This window comes from Cyprinus carpio, chromosome B17 (genome assembly GCF_018340385.1).
Source record: "Cyprinus carpio isolate SPL01 chromosome B17, ASM1834038v1, whole genome shotgun sequence".
In the NCBI taxonomy this organism is placed as follows: domain Eukaryota; kingdom Metazoa; phylum Chordata; class Actinopteri; order Cypriniformes; family Cyprinidae; genus Cyprinus; species Cyprinus carpio.
In genome coordinates, this window is record NC_056613.1 from 2,067,029 (window position 1) to 2,092,707 (window position 25,679).

The 25,679-nt window shown below is 33.8% G+C and overlaps 1 protein-coding gene across 1 annotated transcript; it reads right to left on the reverse strand.

Annotated features, from left to right (window-relative positions):
• Positions 1 to 402: 402 nt before the first annotated feature.
• On the reverse strand, positions 403 to 25,386 carry ephx2 (epoxide hydrolase 2, cytoplasmic). The gene is made up of 20 exons (XM_042743070.1): positions 25,016 to 25,386; positions 24,732 to 24,869; positions 24,357 to 24,441; positions 24,072 to 24,228; positions 21,592 to 21,782; positions 21,364 to 21,486; positions 20,954 to 21,022; positions 20,757 to 20,852; positions 19,875 to 19,953; positions 19,550 to 19,602; positions 15,714 to 15,740; positions 13,577 to 13,662; positions 13,325 to 13,436; positions 12,406 to 12,480; positions 10,448 to 10,484; positions 10,075 to 10,177; positions 7,988 to 8,057; positions 7,456 to 7,536; positions 6,353 to 6,411; positions 403 to 1,053 (listed from the first exon to the last, which is right to left on the reverse strand). Exons 2-20 carry the CDS (start codon positions 24,827 to 24,829, stop codon positions 969 to 971), a joined length of 1,686 nt encoding a protein of 561 aa, XP_042599004.1. The 5' UTR covers positions 24,830 to 24,869; positions 25,016 to 25,386; the 3' UTR covers positions 403 to 968.
• Positions 25,387 to 25,679: the final 293 nt, after the last annotated feature.

Below are 25,679 nucleotides of genomic sequence, written 5' to 3' on the forward strand. Positions count from 1 at the left end.
GTTACTGTAAATATCTAAGTCTAAATATTTAAAATTTACATGTATTTGAAACATTTCACACCAATAACACAATGATGCTGTCTTAACGGCAAAATAAAACAACATTTAGGTATTTTCAGACAGTTTGAGGGTACTTTTAACTGATTAACTGATTTGTGAAAACTGTGATTTTTATTTTTCAAGATTTTTTGAAGAATAGCAAATTCAAAAGAACAGCATTTATTTTAAAAAGAAACCTTTTGTAACAAATGTCTTTGCTCTCACTTTTGATCAGTTTGATGCATCTTTGTGGAGGAAAATTTGTTTTTGTTTTTAAAGAAATTCAAACTGACCCATTATTAATAAAATACAACGATAGCATATAACATTAAATGAGAAATAAAACAAATTGAATACACAAAATCCATAAAGGTTTGCTTTATGTTTCTAGAACTGACAGACAGTGAGTAGAAATGACCACTTCTGTTAAATTAAATTCTGAAATAAACTTATTGGCTGATGCCACTAATCAAAAAATGGCCAATTAGAGTAATTGTTCAGGCCAAAATATCAATGTTTGTAGCAAACAATATACAATTAATGATTCTTGTAAAGCAGTATTGATTCAGTTTATTACAAAGCAAAGGATTATTTATTGGTTTTATTTAGCAAAGCAAGCTGTTAATAAAAACGATTCATAATAAAATGTGACATTCATCAATATTACATTAAAAAAGGCAGTGGCTATTTACACTAAGTGCAAACAGTGACAGATGCTGTTCACACAAAATGTAAATATGAGCTTATCTGAGCTACAGACACTGCCTTAAAAAGTCTGTTCATTATTGCAGCATATTATAAAAGACATCAGATAAAAAGCACTGGACTACTGAAATCCACTCACATGACAATGGATTATTATTATGCAATCAGCAAGCCTGGATATTAGTGCACTTTAGCCTGCGTATAGTTAAATCAAGATCATGCTCTCATAACTTGGGATGAACAGGGATAGAGGCTTTCTGCTGTGTTTCCTTCAGCCAGGAGATGAGGATTTTATTGAGCTCTGCAGGCCTGAAGAGAGAAGAGGAAGAAGATCTGATCATGTGATATAACCTCAAACGACTGTGGCATTAAAACAATTAGTGATGCTTTCTATTACTATGGCTAACAAATAAATAAAAATATAAATCAAAAAATAACAAACCCTATAAATCTAAAAGGACCATAAATGATCATCATGAAAAAAACCTAAATGATAATCTCCAAAAACATCCAAATTAACCTTGTAAATAAAGTATAACTTTAACAATAAATCTTATATTATTTATATAAACACTTACCGTCTTTTTGCCACGAAATCTTTACTGATATTTATAAAGTAAACGTAAGTATAACTTTTATATTGTTAGTAATATTTCTTAGATGAACATTGACTGACTGAAGCAACTTCAGTGTTACCTTAGTATCATTAGTGTACTAAACTAGTTTTTGTTAATATTTTGATTTAGAATTTATATTTTCTGCTTCAATTTGAGGTAAAGATTTAGTAGTTTTTGACATTTTTATTAGTCTCTTTTAATCTCTATATTGTTACGTTTTATTTTTTATTTTTGATTTATTTAGTTTGAGTTATTTTAGTGCTCTGATTTAAAATGAAAATGAAAAACGTTTTTTATATATAATAATTATGTTATTAATTAATAATAACCCTGATTAGGTTGACTTAATCATAAGTATTATTATTATTATCATACAAAAATCAAGTTCAAATGTGTCAGATATGATCATCAGGCTTTTCATCATTGCATGGCACTATGTTTTGATCAAACTAAGCAATTAAATGTCATCTAACTAAGACATTATCAGCAGATTTAGAGCTATGACTTATTTAAGTATCTGCTATACTCATTGATTTACATGATGCTATCAGAAGCTATTCATCATATAAATATCAGCATTGTTTCTCAGTTTGAACCTATGAATAAAACTGTTTTCCTCCATATTCTCATATAATAGATACGCAAACCTTTTTTGGATTTTGACAAAGTTCAATAAACTGTTTAAAAAAAAAGATTTTTCTGACAATTGTTGCATATGTCAGGCTTTTCCTGTTTAGTAAAGCACCTCTGCAAGACTCATGATTTGAGGAATCATTCATATCTGGAGCTCAGACACTGCAGGATGAGGCACACGCTCAACTTTAATACTTAGTGGTGTTTGATTTTTCAAAGCCCCAAAACCCCTAAAATCTCATTTAGCAAACCCCGGTTAACACTTTTCCTATCTTTTACGAAAGGTAGTAATCACAAACCATCTTCACAAGAGAAAAACCACTCTGACCCATGTGTAAGTTTAGAGATGTATAAAAACCTTCCTCACTTAACAGGGTGCACTGTCTTACGGGGTCACGTCTCATGTCCCGTTTTGGAAATAAAGCCAGGCATTTTTTGTCAGCATTCATCTATTGATTGCTGAAGTTCAGCGGAGGGTGGAGAGGGTGATAGAGGTGGACAGGTCAAGAGATGTTAAAATAATTTACGGTCGCAGGGGTTGTGTTATCGAGCCCTCGGGTCAGTGCGGAGAGGACGGTTAAATCACGCTCTGCTTATCAGAGAACATTAACCACACGACATACAGATGAGCTTTGAGAATCTTTTAAATAAGTATTTTCATCATGTTTTCCAGCACAAACATCTAAACGTTCCTAATTCAGGAAACACTGACAAGTGACATTTTATTAAGTCGTGTTTTCTGAAAAATACAGTATATCAAAATTAAATGAATGTAAGCTTAAAACAAGTACAATCTGCCAATGGGGTAAGAAAAATGATGGTTTTGCTTTAAAATAAGTTTATTTTAATATTTTATAATATTTTATTTAAACAAACATTTAATATATAAATAAATAAAAAAAAAAAAAATAAATATACATAATATATATATATACACATGTATATATATATATACACACACAATATATACAATCTTTGTGTGTTTGTTTGTTTTTGTTTTTTTGGTGGAAAGTTTTACACAACCAAGTATATGTCAAGTAAATCTGATAGCTGTATCTGAAACAGCCAGTTTACTAGAATAAAGCTCTGAAATGCCCCATGACCTGAATGGAAAGAGCCGTTGGTGGTGTGAGATGCGCATCAGGTGGGTTTGGTTTCCATTTTTGACTTATCTGACAGCATCTGCCAACAGTTTCAGGCCATCTTTCACACTTTAAAGGACATGTAATGTACATTTCACCCTTCAGCCAACACTGTGGGTCATTCTTAGTAAAGCGGTTTCACAAAAACCAAGTTCATTTAGCAGTATGCACATGAAATGGGCTGCGGACCACTGTTAACAACTACAGTTCCTGGAAAGGCATTGGAAACAGGACAAATATTTAAAAACAAAATACTAAACTTCCTCTTCTGAAGTATCTTATAAGCCTACAGTATAATACGCAACCTCATTTCTTTCTGTTGATTACTGGGTGAAATGTGACCTGGGTGCCTTCTTGAACAGATCATGTGAGACTCCTCCTGCTTTATCAGATGGGAGTTGTTGTATTTTTGGGTTTGTATTTTTTAAATGCATGTTTTTCTCTGTATGGTGGTTTGACCTTGAGGTGAGCTGGATCTTTCCGTCAGTGTCACGTTACTGTTATTTATGTGACTGGCTGCTTGGCCGAGGTGATGGTGTTGCACAATCACTGCCCTGACCCTGTTCAATGATGGAAACCCTGGATCTGAGCAATCCTTCATTTAAAACTGAATGCTCACACCGGTCCTGATGGTAAAAGCTCCTCTCTGTAAGAAATGCTGAATAGTAACGTGCTGCTGCTCTCAAAGGCTTATAAATTTGCTGCTACATTTCAAAGATTTTAACACGTCTGGGTCAATGTCTTTCATCCAAATAAAAAGGGTATATATGCAAAAAGAAAGAAAAATAAATAAATACATACATACTTATAATATATATCCAAAAATATACTCTATTTATTGTACATTATGTTTCTTGCGCAAGGAAAATTAACCCTTTTTTCGCATCATGGTGTTTTTTTTTTAATGTCACAGTTTTTAGTACTACTGAGATGCTATTATATATTTTTTATATTTGTATGAATATTTTTATTATTAATAATATTTTTATATTTTGTTATTATGAGTTTTTGTAAGTTTAAGTAATTTTACTGAGTGTTTCTGTCATTTTTGTCAGTTTGTTTATTGTTTTCTAAATATGTGTAAATATGTAAAAACTTTTACAAAAAATAATATATACTTTTTATTTTCAGTTATTTTAGTATATCAAGTCATACTGAATAAAATGCTGTATTTTTATTATATATATATATATATATATATATATATATATATATATATATATATATATATATATATATATATATATATATATACAGTACAGGTCAAAAGTTTGGAAACATTACTATTTTTAATGTTTTTGAAAGAAGTCTCTTCTGCTCATCAAGCCTGCATTTATTTGATCAAAAATACAGAAAAAAACAGTAATATTGTGAAATACTATTACAACTTAAAATAATAGTTTTCTATTTGAATATACTTAAAAAAAAAAAAAAATTATTCCTGTGATGCAAAGCTGAATTTTCAGCATCATTACTCCAGCCTTCAGTGTCACATGTAACATCCAGTCTATCACATGATCATTTAGAAATCATTCTAATATTCTGATTTATTATGAGTGTTGGAAACAGTTCTGCTGTCTAATATATTTGATGAATAAAAGGTTTAAAAAGAACTGCATTTATTCAAGATAAAATAAAAAATTCTAATAATATATATTCTAATAATATATTTTCTTTACTACCACTTTTTATCAATTTAACACATCTTTGCTGAATAAAAGTATTGATTTTATTTAAAAAAAAAGAAAGAAAAAAAAATTACTGACCCCAAATTACTGACCAATAGTGTATATTGTTATTACAAAATATATATATATTTTTTTTTACTTTTTATTCATCAAAGTATCCTAAAAAAGTATCACATGTTCTGAAAAAATATTAAGCAGCAGAACTGTTTCCAACTTTGATAATGAATCATCATATTAGAATGATTTCTAAAGGATCATGTGATAATGATCCTAAAAATTCAGCTTTGCATCACAGAAATAAATGATAATTTAAAGTATAATACAATTAAAAACAATTATTTTAAATTGTAATAATATATCACAATATTACATTTTTTTTGTATTTTTGATCAAATAAATGCAGGCTTGATGAGCAGAAGAAACTTCTTTCAAAAACATTAAAAATAGTAATGTTTCCAAACTTTTGACCTGTACTGTATATATGTATAATCAAGATTGAATATATTTGGTCATAAGTGCTATGCAAGCTATCTGAGACAATATTGGCAGATTAGATGGCAACGCTGACCTAAAATGCAAAAAATTTGCCCTCTCTTTCTCTTCATCGTTTCCACATCTCAGACCTCAAATACATTAGGGTTAGGGTTAAATAAATACCAGTTATATGCTGCTAAAGTAATATGACTCAAATTATTTACTACTGAAATAAGTCTAGCATTTGATCAGAGAAAAAGGACGAGGAATGATGGGAAGAAGGAGGATGCACGTTTTAGAAAATATAAGACTCAACCATACATTGTAGGCTGTATCTTTCACAATCTATGAGCATTTAATCCATCGAACCTAACCTGACATCGTATTAACCTACTTTATTCTGTCAATTATTACACTCCTCATATAACAACAGTCAGCTAAAGTACTAAAGGTCAGACGGTCCGTCAATTATTTTTTTCTCCAGTTTCCTGGAAACCAAGTATTCCTGATACCTTGCTGACATTTAAGCAACGCCATGTAATTTTAAAGCCATTCAGACATGTAAATAGTCACTATATGAGTTTTTGATTAAGTTTAATGTCAATATAATGAATCATTCTTGTTATGCAGTACAATTTCATGTCACCATCATACTGTATATACAATGTTGAATCAAATAAAGTCAACTTATAAAGATGCAAATCATATTAGTTTTTTCACAATATCACAATTAAGTGAACATAGGGATGAATATTAAATAATTTCACTATTTTGGTTTAAGATGTGATATTTTTTAAATAAACTCTAAAAATGAAAATCTTTATTAAGATTATTATGTACAGTTTTTTCTTTCCTAAAATAAAATATTTCAAGTAAAACCTCCCTTCTTGGGAATATTATTTAACTGGTGATCAATTCATATTTTTCCCTGTATTCTTAATTTTACTTTCCAAAGTCTTTTGCCAGTTCCTCAATGACATCATCATTCACAAAGAGGCATTATGGTCTTGGTGGGAAAACTTTTGCACAAACATCAGTTTCCAGTGAATCTTACCTCTCCATCTGAGTCCAGTGTCCACACTCCTCAATGTGGCCTCTGGTGAGGTTGGGGACTCAGACAGAAACATACAAGACCAGCTTACATCAGGTCAGCTTGATGGACAATGCTATAGTACGATATTACACATGCAATCACATTCTGTGTTTAAAGTATCGGAATAACTGTAATTTACATTTACAGTATGTTAAACTAAATGTTAAAATTAGACACTAATCATTTGTAAGGATTCTTAATTCCACCACACAATAAAAAATTGACTGCAACTTTATATCTCACAAGTCTGACTTTTTTATTAGAATCTTGAGATATAGACTCAGAATTCTGAGAAAAATATTCAAAATTGCGAAAAGGTTTTTATCTCTCAATTCTAAGAAAAAAGTCAGAATTGTGACTGACTTTCTAAACTCACAAAAAAAGGTAACTGCAACTTTTCTCTCACAATTGTGACTTTTTTTTCCCTCTAAATTGTTGATATATACCTCACAATTCTCACTGTTCTTCTCAGAATTGCAAGTTTATATCGCAATTCTGAGAAAAAAGGCAGAATTGCAAGAATAAATAAACTGACTTTTTTCTCGCAATTCCAAGTTTATATCATGCAATTCAGACTGTTTTATCAGAACTGCGAAATTTAAATTCACTAAAAGATAACTGCACCTACTCAAAACTTACAATTATGAGTTTATATCTAACAATACTAACTCTTCTTCTCAGAATTGAGTTAACATCACAATTGCGAGTTTATACCTCTGAGAAAAGTTAAGCTCTCAATTCCGAGAAAAAAGTTAGAATTGCAAGACAAACTTGGATTTGTAAGAAAAAAGAAAAAAGTTTATATCTCACAATTCTGACTTTTCTGAAAATGTTTTTCTCAGAATTGTGAAAATTCTGACGTTAACTCGTTGACGTTGATCTGTGTGATAAAAAGTCGCTTTTTTTTTTTTTATTCCGCACCGTAAATAAGCTTCCATAAATCTGTGAGTCTGGGGACGTGAACAACTCAGAGTCAAAATCTCAAAAGTGGTTATTATGGTAATTATAACAGGAGGTGAATGCAGCGTTAACATAATGGTAGAATAACAAAGTTACTGTCTCACCAGGTTCTCCATGCCTTTGGCAAAGGCTGGCAGAAGAACAGGGTCCTTTCCTGCAGTCACCATTAAAGCTGGCATCATGATCTGTGACGGCAGAAGAATTTTAATTCATGTACTTTCAACTAATCAAATCAGTTTTGACTGTCTTAAGGAACTGACTAAAAATGCAACAAGATAAGTTATATAACATATTAGATTTTTGAAAATAATGTCAAAAGTGATATTTTAGTATCAGCATGAAACAACATTTAACAGCATCAATCAATTAATCTGCATCAGTATTTTTTAAAAAGTGCAACTGATTTTAAAGAAGAACCAGTTATTGATGTCCATTCCATATAAAGACACACTTATGAGTGATGCAGCCAGCTCGTCATGGAGAAGCAGGTGTCGGGGCAAAGGGAACAGACACCATCTGCTCCGCTCAGGCTGCAGGACTGTGCTAGATGTGGTGTGGAATTGCTGGAATAAGCAACGCTTGGGTATTTCTGACAGTGATGGTGTCAGAGAGCGGGAGCGCGGTGAGGACACTTGCCTTGCCCCTCGGCCTGGAACACATCCAATGCCAGTTCTTCTCCCCGTTACGGTACCAGTTCAGAGGACCCCTGAGACAAAACCAGACCCTTAGTGACAACATGTCATCTATGCCACATGCATGAGCATGCATTCATTATCAGTGCCTCACGAAAGGATTATTGGTGCTCCCCTGCCCACCCTTCAAGAACTGTATAGATCCAGAGTGAGGAAAAGGGCTCAGAAAATCACTCTGGATCCCTCACATACAAGTTACCCCCTTTTTGAATTTTTGCCATCTGGGCGGCGTTTCAGAGCCGCAAATACCAGGACAGCCAGGCACAAGAACAGTTTCTTCCCCCAAGCAATCTACCTCATGAACAGTTAAATGTTCCCCACTTATGCAATTAAAATGTGCAATATCCTTATTTATTTGTTACCCCTTCATTCAAGTACATCTCTGCATCTTACTCTATTCTAATCCATTATCATCTATAGCACAACTGTTCATACAATTTATTTATTTGCATTTTTTTTCTCTGTGTGTTGTTGTTGTCTCTGTGTACTGGAAGCTTATGTCACTAAAACAAATTCCTTGTATGCGCAAGCATACTTGGCAATAAAGCTCTTTCTGATTCTGATTCTGATTAAAGGCTTAGTTCACATAAACATTCTGTCATTTCAAACTCTTTATCCTGTGGAAGAACAGACCACAAAAATAGTCCTAATTACTTACAAAATATATTTAAAAAATAGCTTTGTCTGCGGAAAATCTCATCTGCACTTTAAATTCATACTTGATGTAACACTTTCAGTTACATGCAGATTCATCAAAACTATTGATCTAGCATAAAAAAATTCTGATCCTGTTCCTGTGTGATTAAAATGCATGCATGCATTACAAACTGTGCGTGTGTGTGTGTGAGTAAACAATAAAACAAAACACATAAATACAAATATATTAAATATTAAATACAGAACAAATGCATATGCAAATATATATATATATATATATATATATATATATATATATATATATATATATATATACACACACATACACACGAAAGGATATACGTGACCCTGGACCACAAAACCAGTCATAAGGGTCAATTTTTTGAAACTGAGATTTATACATCGTCTGAAAGCTTTCCACTGTTGTATGGTTTGTTAGGAGAACAATATTTGGCAGAGATACAACTATTTGAAAATCTGGAATCTGAGGGTGCAAAAAAAATCAAAATATTGAGAAAATCACCTTTAAAGTTGTCCAAATGAAGTTCTTAGCAATGCATATCACTAATCAAAAAATAATAATCAAAAATTTAAGTTATAAAATATACAAAATACGATAATTACAAAATATCTTCATGGAACATGATCTTTACTTTATATCCTAATGATTTTTGGCATAAAAGAAAAATCAATAATTTTGACTCATACAATGTATTTTTAATGTTCAAAAAACACATTATTTTTCAAATACTGTACATTATTGTAGGTCCTCTATGCCCCGCCTCTCTCAAACACGTCGTTTTCTACAAAGCCCCTCCTTCTGACAAGCACAGTCTGCTCTGACTGGCCAACTGACCCAGTGCACTGTGATTGGCCGAACACCGCAAGCACTCGTCCGAAATGTAACGCCCCTCTCCATAATCGCGAGCTTCATCTTTCAAAATAAATGTAAAGACAGTTAATAATGTCCTTAGTTTTACCATCAGTTCAAGTCCGAAAGAGGAACAGAGACGCGTGACAGATAGTGATGAAGCTCCTATGTGTTTGCAGTACACAAGCCACGGACAGTTAAGACAGCTTAAGGAAAAATTTAAATCACATCATATTACCCCTTTAAGACTGGTTTTGTGGTCCAGCATGATTTAGTCTAGCAGGACATCTGCCTGGAACAACAACCTCTTGGACTTCAAAAACTCTGATATCAATCAGAACTCACACTTAAAATCAGAAGGAAAGGATAGTTTGGTAAGACTTAAAAACTGCACGCCAAAAATGAAAATGTTGTTCCAGTAATAACATGTACTACTTGTGAAATCAAGATGCATATGAATGCACATAAAGAAGATGCACTTTTTGCCCATTTGCTCAGTGTACCTGAAGCCGCTCTTGGTGAACTGCTGAATGTAGTACTGCAGCGCGGACTTGCTCAGAATAGCACTGCGGGGTGGATCTTCAGGTGACCCCACAAACAATCCACCTGATAAACAAAAGAGCAGACAAGGAAAACAAAACGATAAGGCCAGTGCAGTCATGCAGTCTTTTGAGGCTCGGAGCACAAACAGTTTGTACCGTTCTTCTCGAGTGTGACTCAAATCACACGTGCATTCATTCCTCAATACAAAACACTGAACTAAATCAGAAGCTGACTGCATAAAAGAAGCTATTTGAATTGCTGAAGCTAATGATGCTGCCAATCATTCTCTATTGTTCATCAAATAATAAAAAGCAGAAAAAAATACTTTCTTACCTCTCTGGCAGACTCCTGCGGTGCTAGGAAATGATTTCTGCAGATTATAATAAAATGTTTTAGGTGGTTGCCAGTGTTATTTTAGTATTATTTATACACTATTATAGTATTTATTAATATTTTTATATTTTCAGTTTTTAATTTTAATTTAGTTTAAAAGAATTTGTCATTTTTATAATTTTTTTAATATTTCTTTTTATCTTAGACTAAAATAAATAAATAAATACAAGAAAAATATATACAATGAAATAGAACAATGAAACCTAATTAAAAATATTAATAAATACCATAGTTTGTTTTATTTAATATTTTGAATTAGCTTATATTTTTATTTTAATTTTAGTTTGTTTACTAAAGTTTGTTTTTTAATTAATTAATTTCTGTTTATTTTTAGAAATGTTGCCTTTGCAAAAAGGCCTTTGTAGAAAAAAAAAATAATAATGTAAAAATAAAAGCTAATTCAAAAATATGAATAATTACTATCATTTTAGTTTAAAAACAAGTATTAATATTATTTAATATTTTGAATTAGCCTTTATTTTTATACATTTAGTTTTTATGTTAGTTTTAGTAAATGTATGTACTTTTATGTTTTATATTTTGTTTTTTTAGTTCAGTTTATCTTTCATTTTTATTTCAGTTTTAGTTTAGTAATGTTAGTAATTCATCTTAAAAAAAAATTAATTTTGCTTTGGCAACTAACTGAAATTTAAAAACAAACAAGTTTAAGTCATCTAATATTTCTGCTTTATTTATTTCAATTTACAAAAATACATTTGCTAATGTATTCTGGGTGTTTTTTAGCAAATTACTATGTGATTTCTACTGAGCTATTAAATATAGCTCAGGTCAGATTTTTTTATACAGTTCTTCCTTTGTAATAAGAGACTACAAGTCCTTTCCTTTTTAAAAGGTGCTGCTATGTAGTAAGCATGTGAATTACACCTCAAAACATGTGCAGCTGATTGAGGAAATCTGTGCTATTACTTTTTTAAGCGATCAGACGTACAATTTTTACCTGGCTGACCATAAAAAATTCCCAGAATCACATATAACGAGGCCAGAATATCACAGAGGCTAATCAACCACATTCATAACAACACCAAAATACAAAAATACTTGATATTCCCACTGAAATTAAAAATGAAAGCTATTCACAGGGTTCTTTTTAAATGACTGTTGTATAAATAATGTGGCACTGAAACATGTGAATGCAATTAGTGGCTTGTGTCTCCTCGTCTCATGGTGATTTCCAGGTGTTAACGGTGGGACGTGCAGAAGAAGGGGATTGTGTCTAGAGATCCCCGTCTGCCCCATTATAAAATAAGATGGAGCGTGTGGCTACCTGAGGCTGAGCGATGGCCTGCCGTTTATGATTCATTAGTCCAGGATCAGAGTCCCGGATGGGAGGCCTTTAAGTGGCCCTCATTATGATGCCGGGTCATCCGGCACCAACCGCACACGCCTCACCTCTTTGATCTCCATCAGCACTGGCTTTTTGATGCAATGTAAATATCTAACAGATAACCGTGTCACTTCAGATGAAGGGAGAATTTTACTCATGCATAAGGTTCCTGCTCTGTCAATATGCTTGCTAGTGCAACATGAATTATAACTACTTTATTTAATGAGTTTTTAAAATGCATGCATGATTATGATCTTAAGGAAATCTTGGTCATCTATTAACTTCAACAATACTCATAAGTGACCAATAACCCCTTTTAAAGAATCATTTAATACTACTGACACAAAGCTATCATAATGCTTTAAAAAACATGAAATATAGTGCAAATGTCTTATATATACCAAAACTCTTTTACGGTGTTTTTTCCATTCTGAGCTTGACAGACAAGGTCAATATGAACTGTCATTGTATGAAAAGAAAAGCGGTTTCTTTCTCGACTTTGCATCTAATGAAATTCATTTAATAAATGTAAAGTTAAACTCAGAAAACTTACAGTTTCATTACTTGCAATGAACATCAGTTTGAAGGTTCGCTCAAGGTTTTTCTCCAGTTCAGCCTCTGCAACACCCTGATTCAACAGACGAAATAAATAAGAAAAATACAACAGTTTATTGTTAAATAGATGTTAGCTTAGGTCCATTAAATAATATTACCTGATAACATTATATATATAAAAAAAAAGAGAGAGAGAGAGAGAGAGAGAGAGAGAGAGAGAGAGAGAGAGAGAGAAATTCAAGAGCTTTTGTCTCATATATTTTGTCTCATATCATCATATAATTAAGTAATATCACATGATGATAATGATACTATAAATTATATATATATATGTGTGTGTGTGTGTGTATATATAGACATATCAATATATATATATATATATATATATATATATATAGTAAAATAATATATATTTTTTAAAAATATATAATATATTTTATATCAATATATAAAATATGTATGATTATATTTATATATATATATATAGATATATATATATTTACTATTATTGATGTTTTTGGTGTTGTAATTATATTAACAAGTTATATTGGATTTTCATAAAATAAAAATATAACATATAAATACATAAATTACAAAATAATTAATAAATAATAACCCTATTTACATATTTAAATACTGTATATATACTAAATTCTAATGTTAATATAATATATATATTTAAATATTACAATTAATATAATACAAAATCATGTATTATAATCAATGTATAATTAAACAATTTATAATACATAATATTAATTATTATCTAAAAGTTGTATATATATATGTGTGTGTGTGTGTGTGTGTGTGTGTGTGTGTTAATCACTGTGTGTGTGTGTGTGTGTGTGTGTGTGTGTGTGTGTGTGTGTGTGTGTGTGTGTGTAAATTAACATAATTCAATACTGATAATCACTCACAGGATTCTGGAAATAGATCTGGTAATCAAAGATCGGTATGGCCTTGAGTTTCTCCTTTGGATTTGTTTTTGGATCCACAGGAAAAAGAGGTGTGTTGAGAGACGCCACGGCCCTGCATGTCAACATAAAGTGATTAACATGGGAAGAAAAAGTGTGCATTTCTGTGCACTGTGCATGACAGACATCACACTAAACCAACACTCATGACACTCTTGAATCGTTCTGTTAATGATTCTCTCTGAAATGCAATACCTCACTCTCTCAGGATGGAACTGTGCCATGTTCCACACCAGAGCACCGCCCCAGTCATGACCCACCAGAATCACCTGTGGGATGCCCTGCGGAGCAGAAAGACAAAACTATAATCTCATCTATGCAATAATCATCACACTTCTACCAGGAAATGTCATGACATGGGAAATCATATTTCAGTCCAAAATCGAAAAAAATCTCAGAAATAATTTATACTATTTTAGGATTCAGATTTTTGTTTTTTACAAAGTAACAAATGCATGTACTTTCATCATAATTTTTAATTAAGCTCTTATTTTCAATAGTTTTTCCTACAGGATTCAAATTGCTGAAGGCAATAAACAAAAAACCCAGGTATAAAACTACCTGAACTTCACAGGAACATTTCATGACACAGAAATGATATTTCAGTACAAAATCAAAAGAAAACTATGGAAAAGAAAACTATATATGACAGACAAGACCAGGCAGGTTTCTTTTGGTATGAAACAGTGATTTTATCATTTTTTTAAAGAAATTCCAACAATGAATACCATTTTGTGGCTCGTCATGACAGATCACTGCAGCATCTCAGTTCAAGCGCCTGTGACCCGATCATCTTTCCATATTTACTTAAAGCATGAAATAAACATGAATGAACATCAGAAGGTATCTTGTTTCACCCGTGGAAGAAGACATCAATGCACACCATTTTCAAGTTCAAGTCCACCGAGGTTAATCTAGTCTCCTGTCTAGTTTGTTTGTAACCATTTATATTTACTGTCAGAGGTCACAAAGCATCATATTTTGAAAGTCTATGGCCAGCACCTCAAAACAAACGGGACCAAAGACATTCTGATGAATGTATTTCATGAGGCCTACAGGAGGAACTCTCACTGCATGTCACTGACAAAGAACATGCTGAAAGAGACACCCATCATATATATCTGCTGAGCTGAAGCACCCTCATCTAGTCTGGTCAAGACTGGTCATAACAAATGCAATGCATATATTTTGGGACAAATGCACTTAAATGCTGCACCACTCTTGTATTTTACTCCACTAACCAAATGCAAATCATGTGTTATCTGCACTGCAGAATCTGCTGGTCTAACTGTGGACCAACTAAATATGGAAGAACAGACTTTCCAAACAGTCCCTCATCCGTTTGATGTCTCGACGTCTCAGTTCTGTTGCCATACATGGTTTTGTGATACTTTTAATAAACACAGTGTTTATAAACAAGAAGTGTTTTAAAATAACACTTCTGTGTTCACATGCCCATTCATCCAAGCAGCAGTACCAATGAGAATCACAACAGAAAAGATGAAACATTTTTATCATACAATCATTTGGCAAGTGAGGTTGTATGTCCTGATAGCCTGAAAAAAGTCTGACAAAAAAAATAATCTTATGGAATGGCTTGAAAAAGGGGAACTTCTCTCATTTTTTAGATAGATTTTAGCTTCAGTACAGTGTATCAGTTTAACACGCAGTACTATTTTTAGATGTGCAAAAGAGCAGAGAGAGATGGGTTGTCTGATAATAAACAGCAATGAAAATGTACAAAAAATATCTCTTCATTCAGACAAGACTAAACCTAATTAGTACAATTGGCAGGGTTGAAGTATAATGTGTCCTGAAAATACATGCAACAGCATTTGACAATATGTTTACATTGGAGGACCATAAAGTAGAGATTCTGATATAAACTTATAAATTGCTGTCATTCACTTAATTTAAAAGAATCGGCTCATTCGTTTACAAATCACTGTTAATTTTGAATTCTTTCTTAATTCAGACTGCAAACTCATAACTCAGCTAAAACATCATTCCTTCTGCCACAGCTCTATAGATTTGGCACAAGAAACAGTATATTTTAGTACTTTGTTCTGTCTGCAATGCAAAAGCATGCAGTTGCTCAAAAACTGCTAATAAACATCATGAAAATCATTCAGTTGCAGTATTTTTTTAAAGCAAACCTGTTAATAATAAGAAACTGTTCTTGAGTCCTTAATCTAATTATATGTCTAACAAGACAGAGGGTAAAATATTAGCAATGCATCTTATGTTTTTCAATATTACGCAATATCATAAATCAGCCATTCAGAAATCCTGTAATCATATGCATGTCTGAAAGTAAAAAAACTGTACATACCATTTTATCCAAAAATGTCACCAGATCCTAAAAAGCCAGGAGAGAGATGACAGAATTTTATGCAACATTAATCAATTATGCTATAAACTTACATGGATAATTTAATTCAAATGCAATAATTATAATTACCAGAAAAAACTCCTCAATATAATAATAAAAAATCTCTAAAAAAAAAAATCTTAATATAACAAATCTAACTTTTAAGAACTCCAAAAATAATTATGAAAATAATAATAAGATTTTTCAAATTATATAAAGTATATTTATCAGCTTTAATGCACATATCAAAATGTCAAATGTGTTTGAAAATGTACTATTAAAAAACGTATACAGGGGCATCTCAATAAATTAGAATGTTGTGGAAAAGTTCATTTATTTCAGTAATTCAACTCAAATTGTGAAACTCGTGTATTAAATAAATTCAGTGCACACAGACTTAAGTAGTTTAAGTCTTTGGTTATTTTAATTGTGATGATTTGGGCTCACATTTAACAAAAACCCACCAATTCAACAAATTAGAATACTACATAAAACCAATAAAAAAACATTTTTAGTAAATTGATGGCCTTCAAGAAAGTATGTTCATTTACTGTACATGTACTCAATACTTGGTAGGGGCTCCTTTTGCTTTAATTACTGCCTCAATTCAGCTTGGCATGGAGGTGATCAGTTTGTGGCACTGCTGAAGTGGTATGGAAGCCCAGGTTTCTTTGACATTGGCCTTCAGCTCATCTGCATTTTTTGGTCTCTTGTTTCTCATTTTCCTCTTGACAATACCTCATAGATTCCCTCTTGGGTTCAGGTCTGGTGAGTTTGCTGGCCAGTCAAGCACACCAACACCATGGTCATTTAACCAACTTTTCTTTTGGCAGTGTGGGCAGGTGCCAAATCCTGCTGGAAAATGAATCTTCAAAAAGCTGGTCAGCAGAAGGAAGCATGAAGTGCTTCAAGATTTCTTGGTAAACGCTTGCAGTGACTTTGGTTTTCAAAAAACACAATGGACCAACACCAACAGATGACATTGCACCCCAAATCATCACAGACTGTGGAAACTTAACACTGGACTTCAAGCAACTTGGGCTATGAGCTTCTCCACCCTTCCTCCAGACTCTAGGACCCTGTTTTCCAAATGAAATACAAAACTTGCTCTCATCTGAAAAAAGGACTTTGGACCACTGGGCAACAGTCCAGTTCTTCTTCTCCTTAGCCCAGGTAAGACGCCTCTGAGGTTGTCTGTGGTTCAGGAGTGGCTTAATAAGAGGAATATGACAACTGTAGCCAAATTCCTTTCCTTGACACATCTGTGTGTGGTGGCTCTTGATGCCTTGACCCCAGCCTCAGTCCATTCCTTGTGAAGTTCACTCAAATTCTTGAATCGATTTAGCTTGACAATCCTCATAAGGCTGCGGTTCTCTCTGTTGGTTGTGCATCTTTTTCTTCCACACTTTGTCCTTCCACTCAACTTTCTGTTAACATGCTTGGATACAGCACTCTGTGAACAGCCTGCTTCTTTGGCAATGAATGTTTGTGGCTTACCCTCCTTGTGAAGGGTGTCAATGATTGTCTTCTGGACAACTGTCAGATCAGCAGTCTTTCCCATGATTGTGTCGCCTAGTGAACCAAATTGAGAGACCATTTTGAAGGCTCAGGAAACCTTTGCAGGTGTTTGATTTGATTAGCTGATTGGCATGTCACCATATTCTAATTTGTTGAGATAGTGAATTGGTGGGTTTTAGTTAAATGTGAGCAAAAATCATCACAGTTAAAAGAACCAAAGACTTAAACTACTTCAGTCTGTGTGCATTGAATTTATTTAATACACAAGTTTCACAATTTGAGTTGAATTACTGAAATAAATGAACTTTTCCACAACATTCTAATTTACTGAGATGCACCTGTAGTTTAACTTACAGTTTGCAACAAGTGGAAAATGTTTAAATACTCCATTTATTGTCTTTAATAGTTTTATAAAACCTGCAATTTTCTGTCACTGTTTGAATGCAGTAAAGCATGATGTAGCAGAAAACATCTGGGTCTTGTTTGCATTTTCTTCTGTCACCAGTCATGATTCTAACCTTCAAATCAAGATTAGGCTTAAAATAATGTCTTTAGAATCATTCATACATGTTAAAATAATTTGAAAATTTAACAAATAGCTGTAATCTGACTCAGATGAAGACAGGAATTATGTCTTTGTGGCAGTTTTTCTGCTGGTTAAGGGATAATACAAGAATTCTTACAATAGCCACCTTACAAATGGTTGTCAAAAGCAAAAATGCTACAGTGCATCATATTTTGTGAGAAAGTGTGATATGCAAGAAGAAATCAGGCACTAATTTTGGAGTCAAATTTGATGTGGGTGTTTTAATAATAATAATAATAATAATAATAATAAACAGCAGTTATAAACCTTAATTAACAGGTACTATATATTCTAGCATAAGGACATTTGATAAAATGTTTAATTAAAAAACTTTTAATGAAAAATGTCCTTAATTTTATTGCATTGTAATCATTTAAAGCAATAAGATCATGCTGTATTCAAATATATTCAAAATACAGCACAGCCTCTCATAACTTATTGCTGAAAACATGCACTGTCGCTCCACACAGAGTTCTTTATATACACTTCAAATCCCATCAGAAGTGACCTGATGTACATGCTAAAGAGCAGTGTTTCTCATTTTCATTCTCAGCATGATGGTGCAGTGATCACAGGGGAACTGGCGTGCCTGGAATCCCTTTGGGCATTTATTTCAGTTCCCAGGAAATTCATGCTGTTTTTAAAGCTAAAGCATGACATTTGAGCAAGCAGCCCATACACACATTTAAAACAAACTCTCTGCAGCAGATTTTAGCATCTCTCACTCATGGATTGACTTCAGTATTATTCACAGATGTAATGGCTATTGAACAGGCTTTAATGCTATTGCAAACAAAGTCAAAGCATCCTGTTCTGCAAACTTACCAACAGTAATGAAAGTTACTGTTGCTCATCTTAAAAACGTAGCTGACGTCAAAGGGAAAAAAACAAGCTGTTTTCAAAATCGAAATTTTCCTTTGGTTGAAGTAACCTATTATACATAACTACTTATGTTTATAAGGCAATACAATTTCCAGACAGAATTTCTTATTTACTGTATCTTAAGTGTCCTTGATCACAGGATGCAATTAAAAAAAACCTTTAGAACGTTACCTTGACAACTTCCTGGGAAAGACTATGTATTTTTAATTTACAATGAGCAAAAATGAAGTATCCATCTAAAAAACAACCTATGCACTGATTCTGTGAATTGCAATTAGTAGTTGTCATAGGTTAAGAATCTTATGAAACACAACTAAGGTGTTTTTATATTTCACTTTGGGCTTTTTAATCCCAGGTTAATGCCATTTTTAACTCTGTGTTTAGCAATGCCATTTCATTTTTCATTTTGGAAAGGGACAAACACTGCTTTTTAAAAAGTGCAGTATTTAAAGTCATGTTAAAACTACATCTGAGTATAACAAATGTATGACCTGGACTTGGTTCTATGCATCAGTGGTTGATCAGAATTTAATATGTTGCCATTGCACTCAAAATTGGAGGCAGATGAACGCAAGTTTGCAGGGGTGAGTTTTGATGACTAAATGACTGGAGACGCCCTGCCTATGTCACCAGAGAGAAGTCTAAACATTTAAAAATGGGACATGCACAGATGAATTGTTCACAATAAGATCTATAGCGTGCATAGAATAGAATATAGCTGGTGTAAACAGTATGCATTAACACTCAAGTCACAGAATAAGTGACAGCTTCTTGTGCTTTCACAACAGTGCAAAAAGCCTCTCGCCAAAACCTTCACCCTCTCTGTTCCTCTCTGGTGGAATGAGCTGCCAACATCCACCTGAACTGCTGAAATAATCACATCTTTCAAGAAGCAGCTGAAGACCTCTTTTGTAACCATCCCACAATCTCGAACCAAAGCACTTATAGGCTCACAAAAAAAATTATCCTCTTCTCTAGCATGCTTCCTAATCTAGTTGTCAAACATTGTATTGTATATTATGCATATTGTTGGCTTCTTGGTGAAGTAGGTTTGTTCCTCTTTGCTTTTGTTCCTCTTTAATTAATCAAAAGCATGTAAATGTAATGTAAACATACTGTATATAATTATAACTGACCTGGTGGAGCAGTGGAGTCACCGTAACCTTTCATGTCAAGAGCTAGAACCCTGAATCCAGCATTGGCCAAAGCCGGAATCTGATGAGAAACAATAAACAAAAAACAATAACACCCGAAGGACATAGTACTTGAGTGGCACTTGTGTTCTAAGTGGTTGCCAGGGCATTGCTATGTGGTTGCTAAGGAGTTCCGAGTGTTATTAATGCATTGCTACCAAGTTGATAGGATGTTAGGTTATATCTTACTGACTCTAATAAACCATCCCATGGTCTCTATGATAGGTTTTGTTCAAGCCCCTAATCCCAAGTGAGATATACAATAATAATAATAAGCACAGAAAAAAAAAAGTGCCACAGAAGGGTGGTTTAGAACGGTTAAAAAAAACTTTTGCATTACACTATGGCATCTTTTCACATTTCCAGGTCAAAATAGCTGGGTAAACTTCACTACAAATTTTTTTTTGCATTTCCATATGCTCCAACAGCAAAAAATTAAAATAAAAAAAATAATTAACACTTCTATGATTTTCCAAAAGAGTAAAAAATATAGAGAGATTGATTACGATGGTCAGAAGAGAAAAAGATGTGAAATTTGCCATCACTAGAAACACTCACTCAGCAGCATTAACCAATTTTCCGTAATTTAATACCAAGGTAATAAAACACCGAGTACAGAGTTACAAATATACATTAAATCTTTTAAAAATGAAACTACAAAAAAAATTGCTAGATTACATAATGTAACTCATTGCGTCATCACAGTCTGTGAAAAGGGTCCATTCTTCTTTTCATTATCCAAAGCAACTTACATTATTCCAGTTCCCCTGGAGCCATATTCAAAGGTATAATACTGAAAGTTCATGATTTGAGGTTCCTCCTCACCTGATACCTCCAGGAAAACCAACTCTCAGGGAAGCCATGGCACAGGAGAACAGGCGGTCCGTCTCCTAAGTCCACATAGTGGATCCTCACGCCAGGCTGAAAAACATAGAGACACAATTTTTATGACCCTTGTTAAAAATAACACACTGCCAGTGAACCTTGGCACAATTAAAACAGAGATAAGCATTATAAATTACCTTAATATTCACATATCCATGAGAGACATTTTCAGGATCACAAGAGGGTGGGTGGAGATCACCGGTGACCTGTCAAGTTATCCATTAAAGCCATTAAATGACAAAGGTCATTTATGTTTTTTTTTCCCCACTGAAAATTATAAGATGACTTGTTCTTTTTAACTTCCAAAAACTGTAAATTTAACAATATTACAGTTACAGTTTTATTACATATAATAAGGAAACCTGCTGTTAACCAATTAACAGTTTTGTACTGTAGCATTTTTTTTTTTTTTACACATATATATATATATATATTTTTTTTTTTTTTACAATGTATCAATGTAAATACAAATTTTATTTTCATAATTTTTTTTTTTTTTTTACAATGTATCAATGGAATTACGAGGTTTAGGGTCAGAATTCCTCACCTCTATTTCTGTAAGCTTCTTGATTTCCTTAAGAGCCTCAGTGATGTCCTTGACTTGAACAGCCGTCATTCCCAAACCTTCAGCTGCCTTGATACTTTCTTCATCCACATCCAGCCAGACTGCCTTAATCAAGTAAATTATAAGAGCATTTGGTTACATCCTTAACTAGCAGGTTATAAATCCACTCTTTCCAATTGGAGAGCTTCTGAAATTATTTACTGATCTTACTTCTTGAGGTTTAAGCGCAAGTTTTTCAAGGGCACTGGTAAAGATGTCTGGCTCTGGGATTCTGACACCGGCATAGCAAGATCTCACAACCAGGTTAAAATGGCTTTCCAGTATGGAGAGAATCCTAGCCACGCCATCTCTCTGATCAGTGTCATCCACCCAGATATTGGCCAGGACACAGGTAGAGATGCCTATAAGGAAAAGTTCGACCAAAAATGTAAATTTGCTGAGAATTTAGTCACCATCAGACCATCCCAGATCCCAGAAATGAGTTTGTTTCTTCACGGGAAAAAAAAACATTGGAGAAATGTAGCATTTCATCACTTGCTCATCAATGGATCCTCTGCAGGGAATGGGTGCCGTCAGAACAAGAGTCCAAACAGTTGATGAAAACATCACAATAATCAAAACAAAAAAGCTGTGAGTTCATTATCCATAATTACCCTTCCTCCAGTGAAAAATCTGTCTCCTGTTGTCCTCTCACATCAAAATCCACCAACATATTTGTTTTTAACGGTGCTTGATCTGTGCATATTTCTCTCTTGATTCAGATAAGACGACTTTTTTACTGGAGAAAGCAGTGTTATGGATAGAGGACTCGTATTTTAGCCAGAGGCAATAGTTTAAAGTTAAAAACGTCTTGATGGATTTGTTTCTTACAAACACTCAGCTTTTCACTTCACAAGACGTTAACGGATTGACTGGAGTTGTGTGGATTACTTGTGGATCATTGTGATGTCTTTATCAGTTGTTTGAACTCTCACTCTGACAGCACCTATTCACTGCATTTGTCCAAATCTGTTCTGATGAAGAAACAAACCCATCTACATCTTGGATGGCCTTTTAGCAAATTTTCATTTTTGGGTGAACAATTTCTTTAAAGGAGTCATATGATGCTGCTAAAAAGAACATTATTTTGTGTATTTGGTGTAATGAAATGTGTTTATGCGGTTTAAGGTTAAAAAAAAACATTGTTTTCCACATACTGTACATTATTGTTTTTTCTCTATGCCCCGCCTTCTGAAACGCGTCGTTTTTTACAAAGCTTATCGTTCTGAAAAGCAAGGTGTTCTCTGATTGGCCGGCTATCCAGTGCTTTGTGATTGGCCGAATACCTCAAGCGTGTGACAGAAATGTTACGCCCCTTGCCATACTGTGATGCGTGTCCCGTTCAGAACACTGGCACAACAAGACAAAAACAATAAAACCCATTACAAACGAGGCATTTGTTACATCCAGTGGGAACATAATTACGGATTTTAATGACTTATACTGTGTTTTTATGCGTTGCGTTGCATTGCACCACGTGAACATAAAAACGTCTGCATTTGTGATCGGAGAAACGACAAACAACAAGCTCTACTCAACACCAGAGGTTCTCAATTCCAGTCCTCACACCCCCCAGCTCTGCATATTTTGCACGTCTCTCTTTGGTAACACACCTGATTCAGATAATCAGTTCGTTAGAAGTGAGCTCCATGCATTGACATGGTCCCTACACAGTGTTCATTGGTCCCTACTCCCTGAGCAGGGGAAATCTGTTGAAGTGTACCTCACTTTGGAACATTCATTCACAGATTTGCTCTGCACAACGTCTTCACACACGGACAAGTGTGACATCATATACCTCTGTATAAATACAATTTAAATTCACATCTCACACACTTAAATGCACTTTGAATGGAACATATACGCTCGCTTTGAACTGGAATCATGGTGGTATATCCTGTGATGTCCACTTCACAGGCCACTTACATTCGAATAGAACAAACGTCTGAAGCCATAAGAGGAACATACAAAATGTGCAGAGCAGGGGGGCACGAGGACTGGAATTGAGAACTGCTACTCTACACTGCTCAAAACTCACGTTTGAATCATCAGAGGCAAATCCTTTAAATATGAAAGCGTACTTACAGGCTGTAAGTCAGAACAGTCTTCTCTCCCAGAATCAGGAAACAGTCCTCCATAAAATGCGTTGCACACATCTGAATATTTGTGTTGAACTGTTCTGGAACAGTGTTGTAAATACAACGTAACCACTGATTTCTAGTTGTGTCCTCTTTTGGAAGACCAAATAAAGTATTATCGCTTTCACAATGAAACACACAGCGTCTCCACAACATTGCGCCAGCGGCAACAGCGAGAATAAAAGGTTACGCCTTCTTTCTTTGCGTGAACATTTGGGCGGCGTTATGCAAATCTTCCCACATCGTGACGTAGACATGTGGGGACGTGTTAGAACGAGCCATTTTAGGAGGGCGTGGTTGACTCTGAACTTTTATAAAGAACATCTCTTTGGGTTTGAGACTTTAGTCTTTGCAACTTTACAGATCTTCTTTACGTACCAAAAGCTTGTAACACTCCAAAGAGAAAGCAAAACTTGAAATTGCATCATATGACCCCTTTAAGAGATAAATCAACATTTCCGCAGAAAGGGATAAATGGTTTATTCAAAACCTCGCAAAACAAAAGCAACGTACCATGTCGACGGAGGACAGCTGCAGCATCAAGAAAAGGCTTGTTGAATTCTACCTGCCCAATGTCACTGAAAAGCTTCTGAGCTGAGAATTGTGCAGGTAAAGAAAGTCCCTGATCGGCCGCGATCTTCTGACACTCAGCTTCAAACTCAGGAATCATCTGATATGTTAAACCAGTTATGCAAGAGTAAATAATTTTGTTGCACTAAAGCATGAAAGCTGAATGCATGCTGTCATGTCCTGTCATGTCATATGCATGAAAACATTTTATGAAAGAATGAAAATAACCTGAGTCAGGCTGACTTTTCCTTTCTCCAAGAGATACAGTGCATTCTCACTGCCAAGTTTTGCAATTACATTCTTTATGAAACCCCTAGAGCAGAGCAGTATTGGTAATGAAATTTAATATTAAATAAAAAAAAGGTAAGCATACAAATTATATATATATATATATAAACAACAAATTTATTACACATAAAATATAAATAAAAAATAAACAATTATATATATATATATATAAACAAATGTATTACATTTTTATTTTACATAAAATAGAAATAATAAATATCCATTTATAATAAACAAAATATTATTTTAATTTTATATAAAATATTTTATATTAAACAAATAAATAAATAAAACAAACAAATAATAGTCACATACCTCGAGATACCAGTAGTTTCCTCAAACTTCTGAAACGTCTGGGCAACATGGGGTGTAACAACAACACCCCACAAACTAAAAAGCACTGCCTTCTTCATTGGAAACTAGTTTTATTTCCTTTTATTCAAAACTAAGTCTCTGGGCAATAAGGAAACAGAGGGCAGAAAACATTACACGACTTGTAAGTTACTTGCTTGCCAGGACAAATACACACAATGTTAACAGTACAAAGGTAATTGCGCAATGCTGGCATAAAGTTGAATTGGGTGAACAATTGTTTTTACCTGATGTGCGGAATCTGATTTCTGGACGCAGGAAGATCGCTGTACAGTAACCGCAGTACAATAGAGTGTGGGGGCTATGACGTCACTTTGTAGGCGGATCCAAGCGCACTCGACAAAAAGCCATTGGGATTTTTCCATAGGCTTTTAGATTAAGCCCTGTGTTCAACCATAGCTCATGAAACTTAGATAATATTCAGTATATCAAGATTATATTCACAAAATCATATAACTTTTATGAATTTTGAAGCCAAAGTAAAAGCGACAGAACTTAAAAGCTAAACTTAGGCTATAAACGAACTACAACTCCACGGTCGCTCGCCTTCTGCAACACCACCACCTACTCAACTTGTAAACTAATGCTGTAGGACTGGCACTGCCAGAGTTTTAACTGCCTCTGGCGTAAATACTGCGAGTTCTACTATGACAGAGGAATAGCTAATGAATATTATTTGCGTTATCATCACGTTCACCAAATCCTCGTACCTGATTGGCCGAAAGGCAGACGACGGTTAAAGAGCGAGATGAACAGATGGCGCGTTCACGAATCCTGCGTGTCTCTTTAGAAGCTCCAGGAATGTTGCGAAGCAACGTCAACAAGACCTACTTAATATTCATAAGCCAAGCCTTCACTATAGTAGTTTAAAGGGCCCAAAAGTCAAGAAAG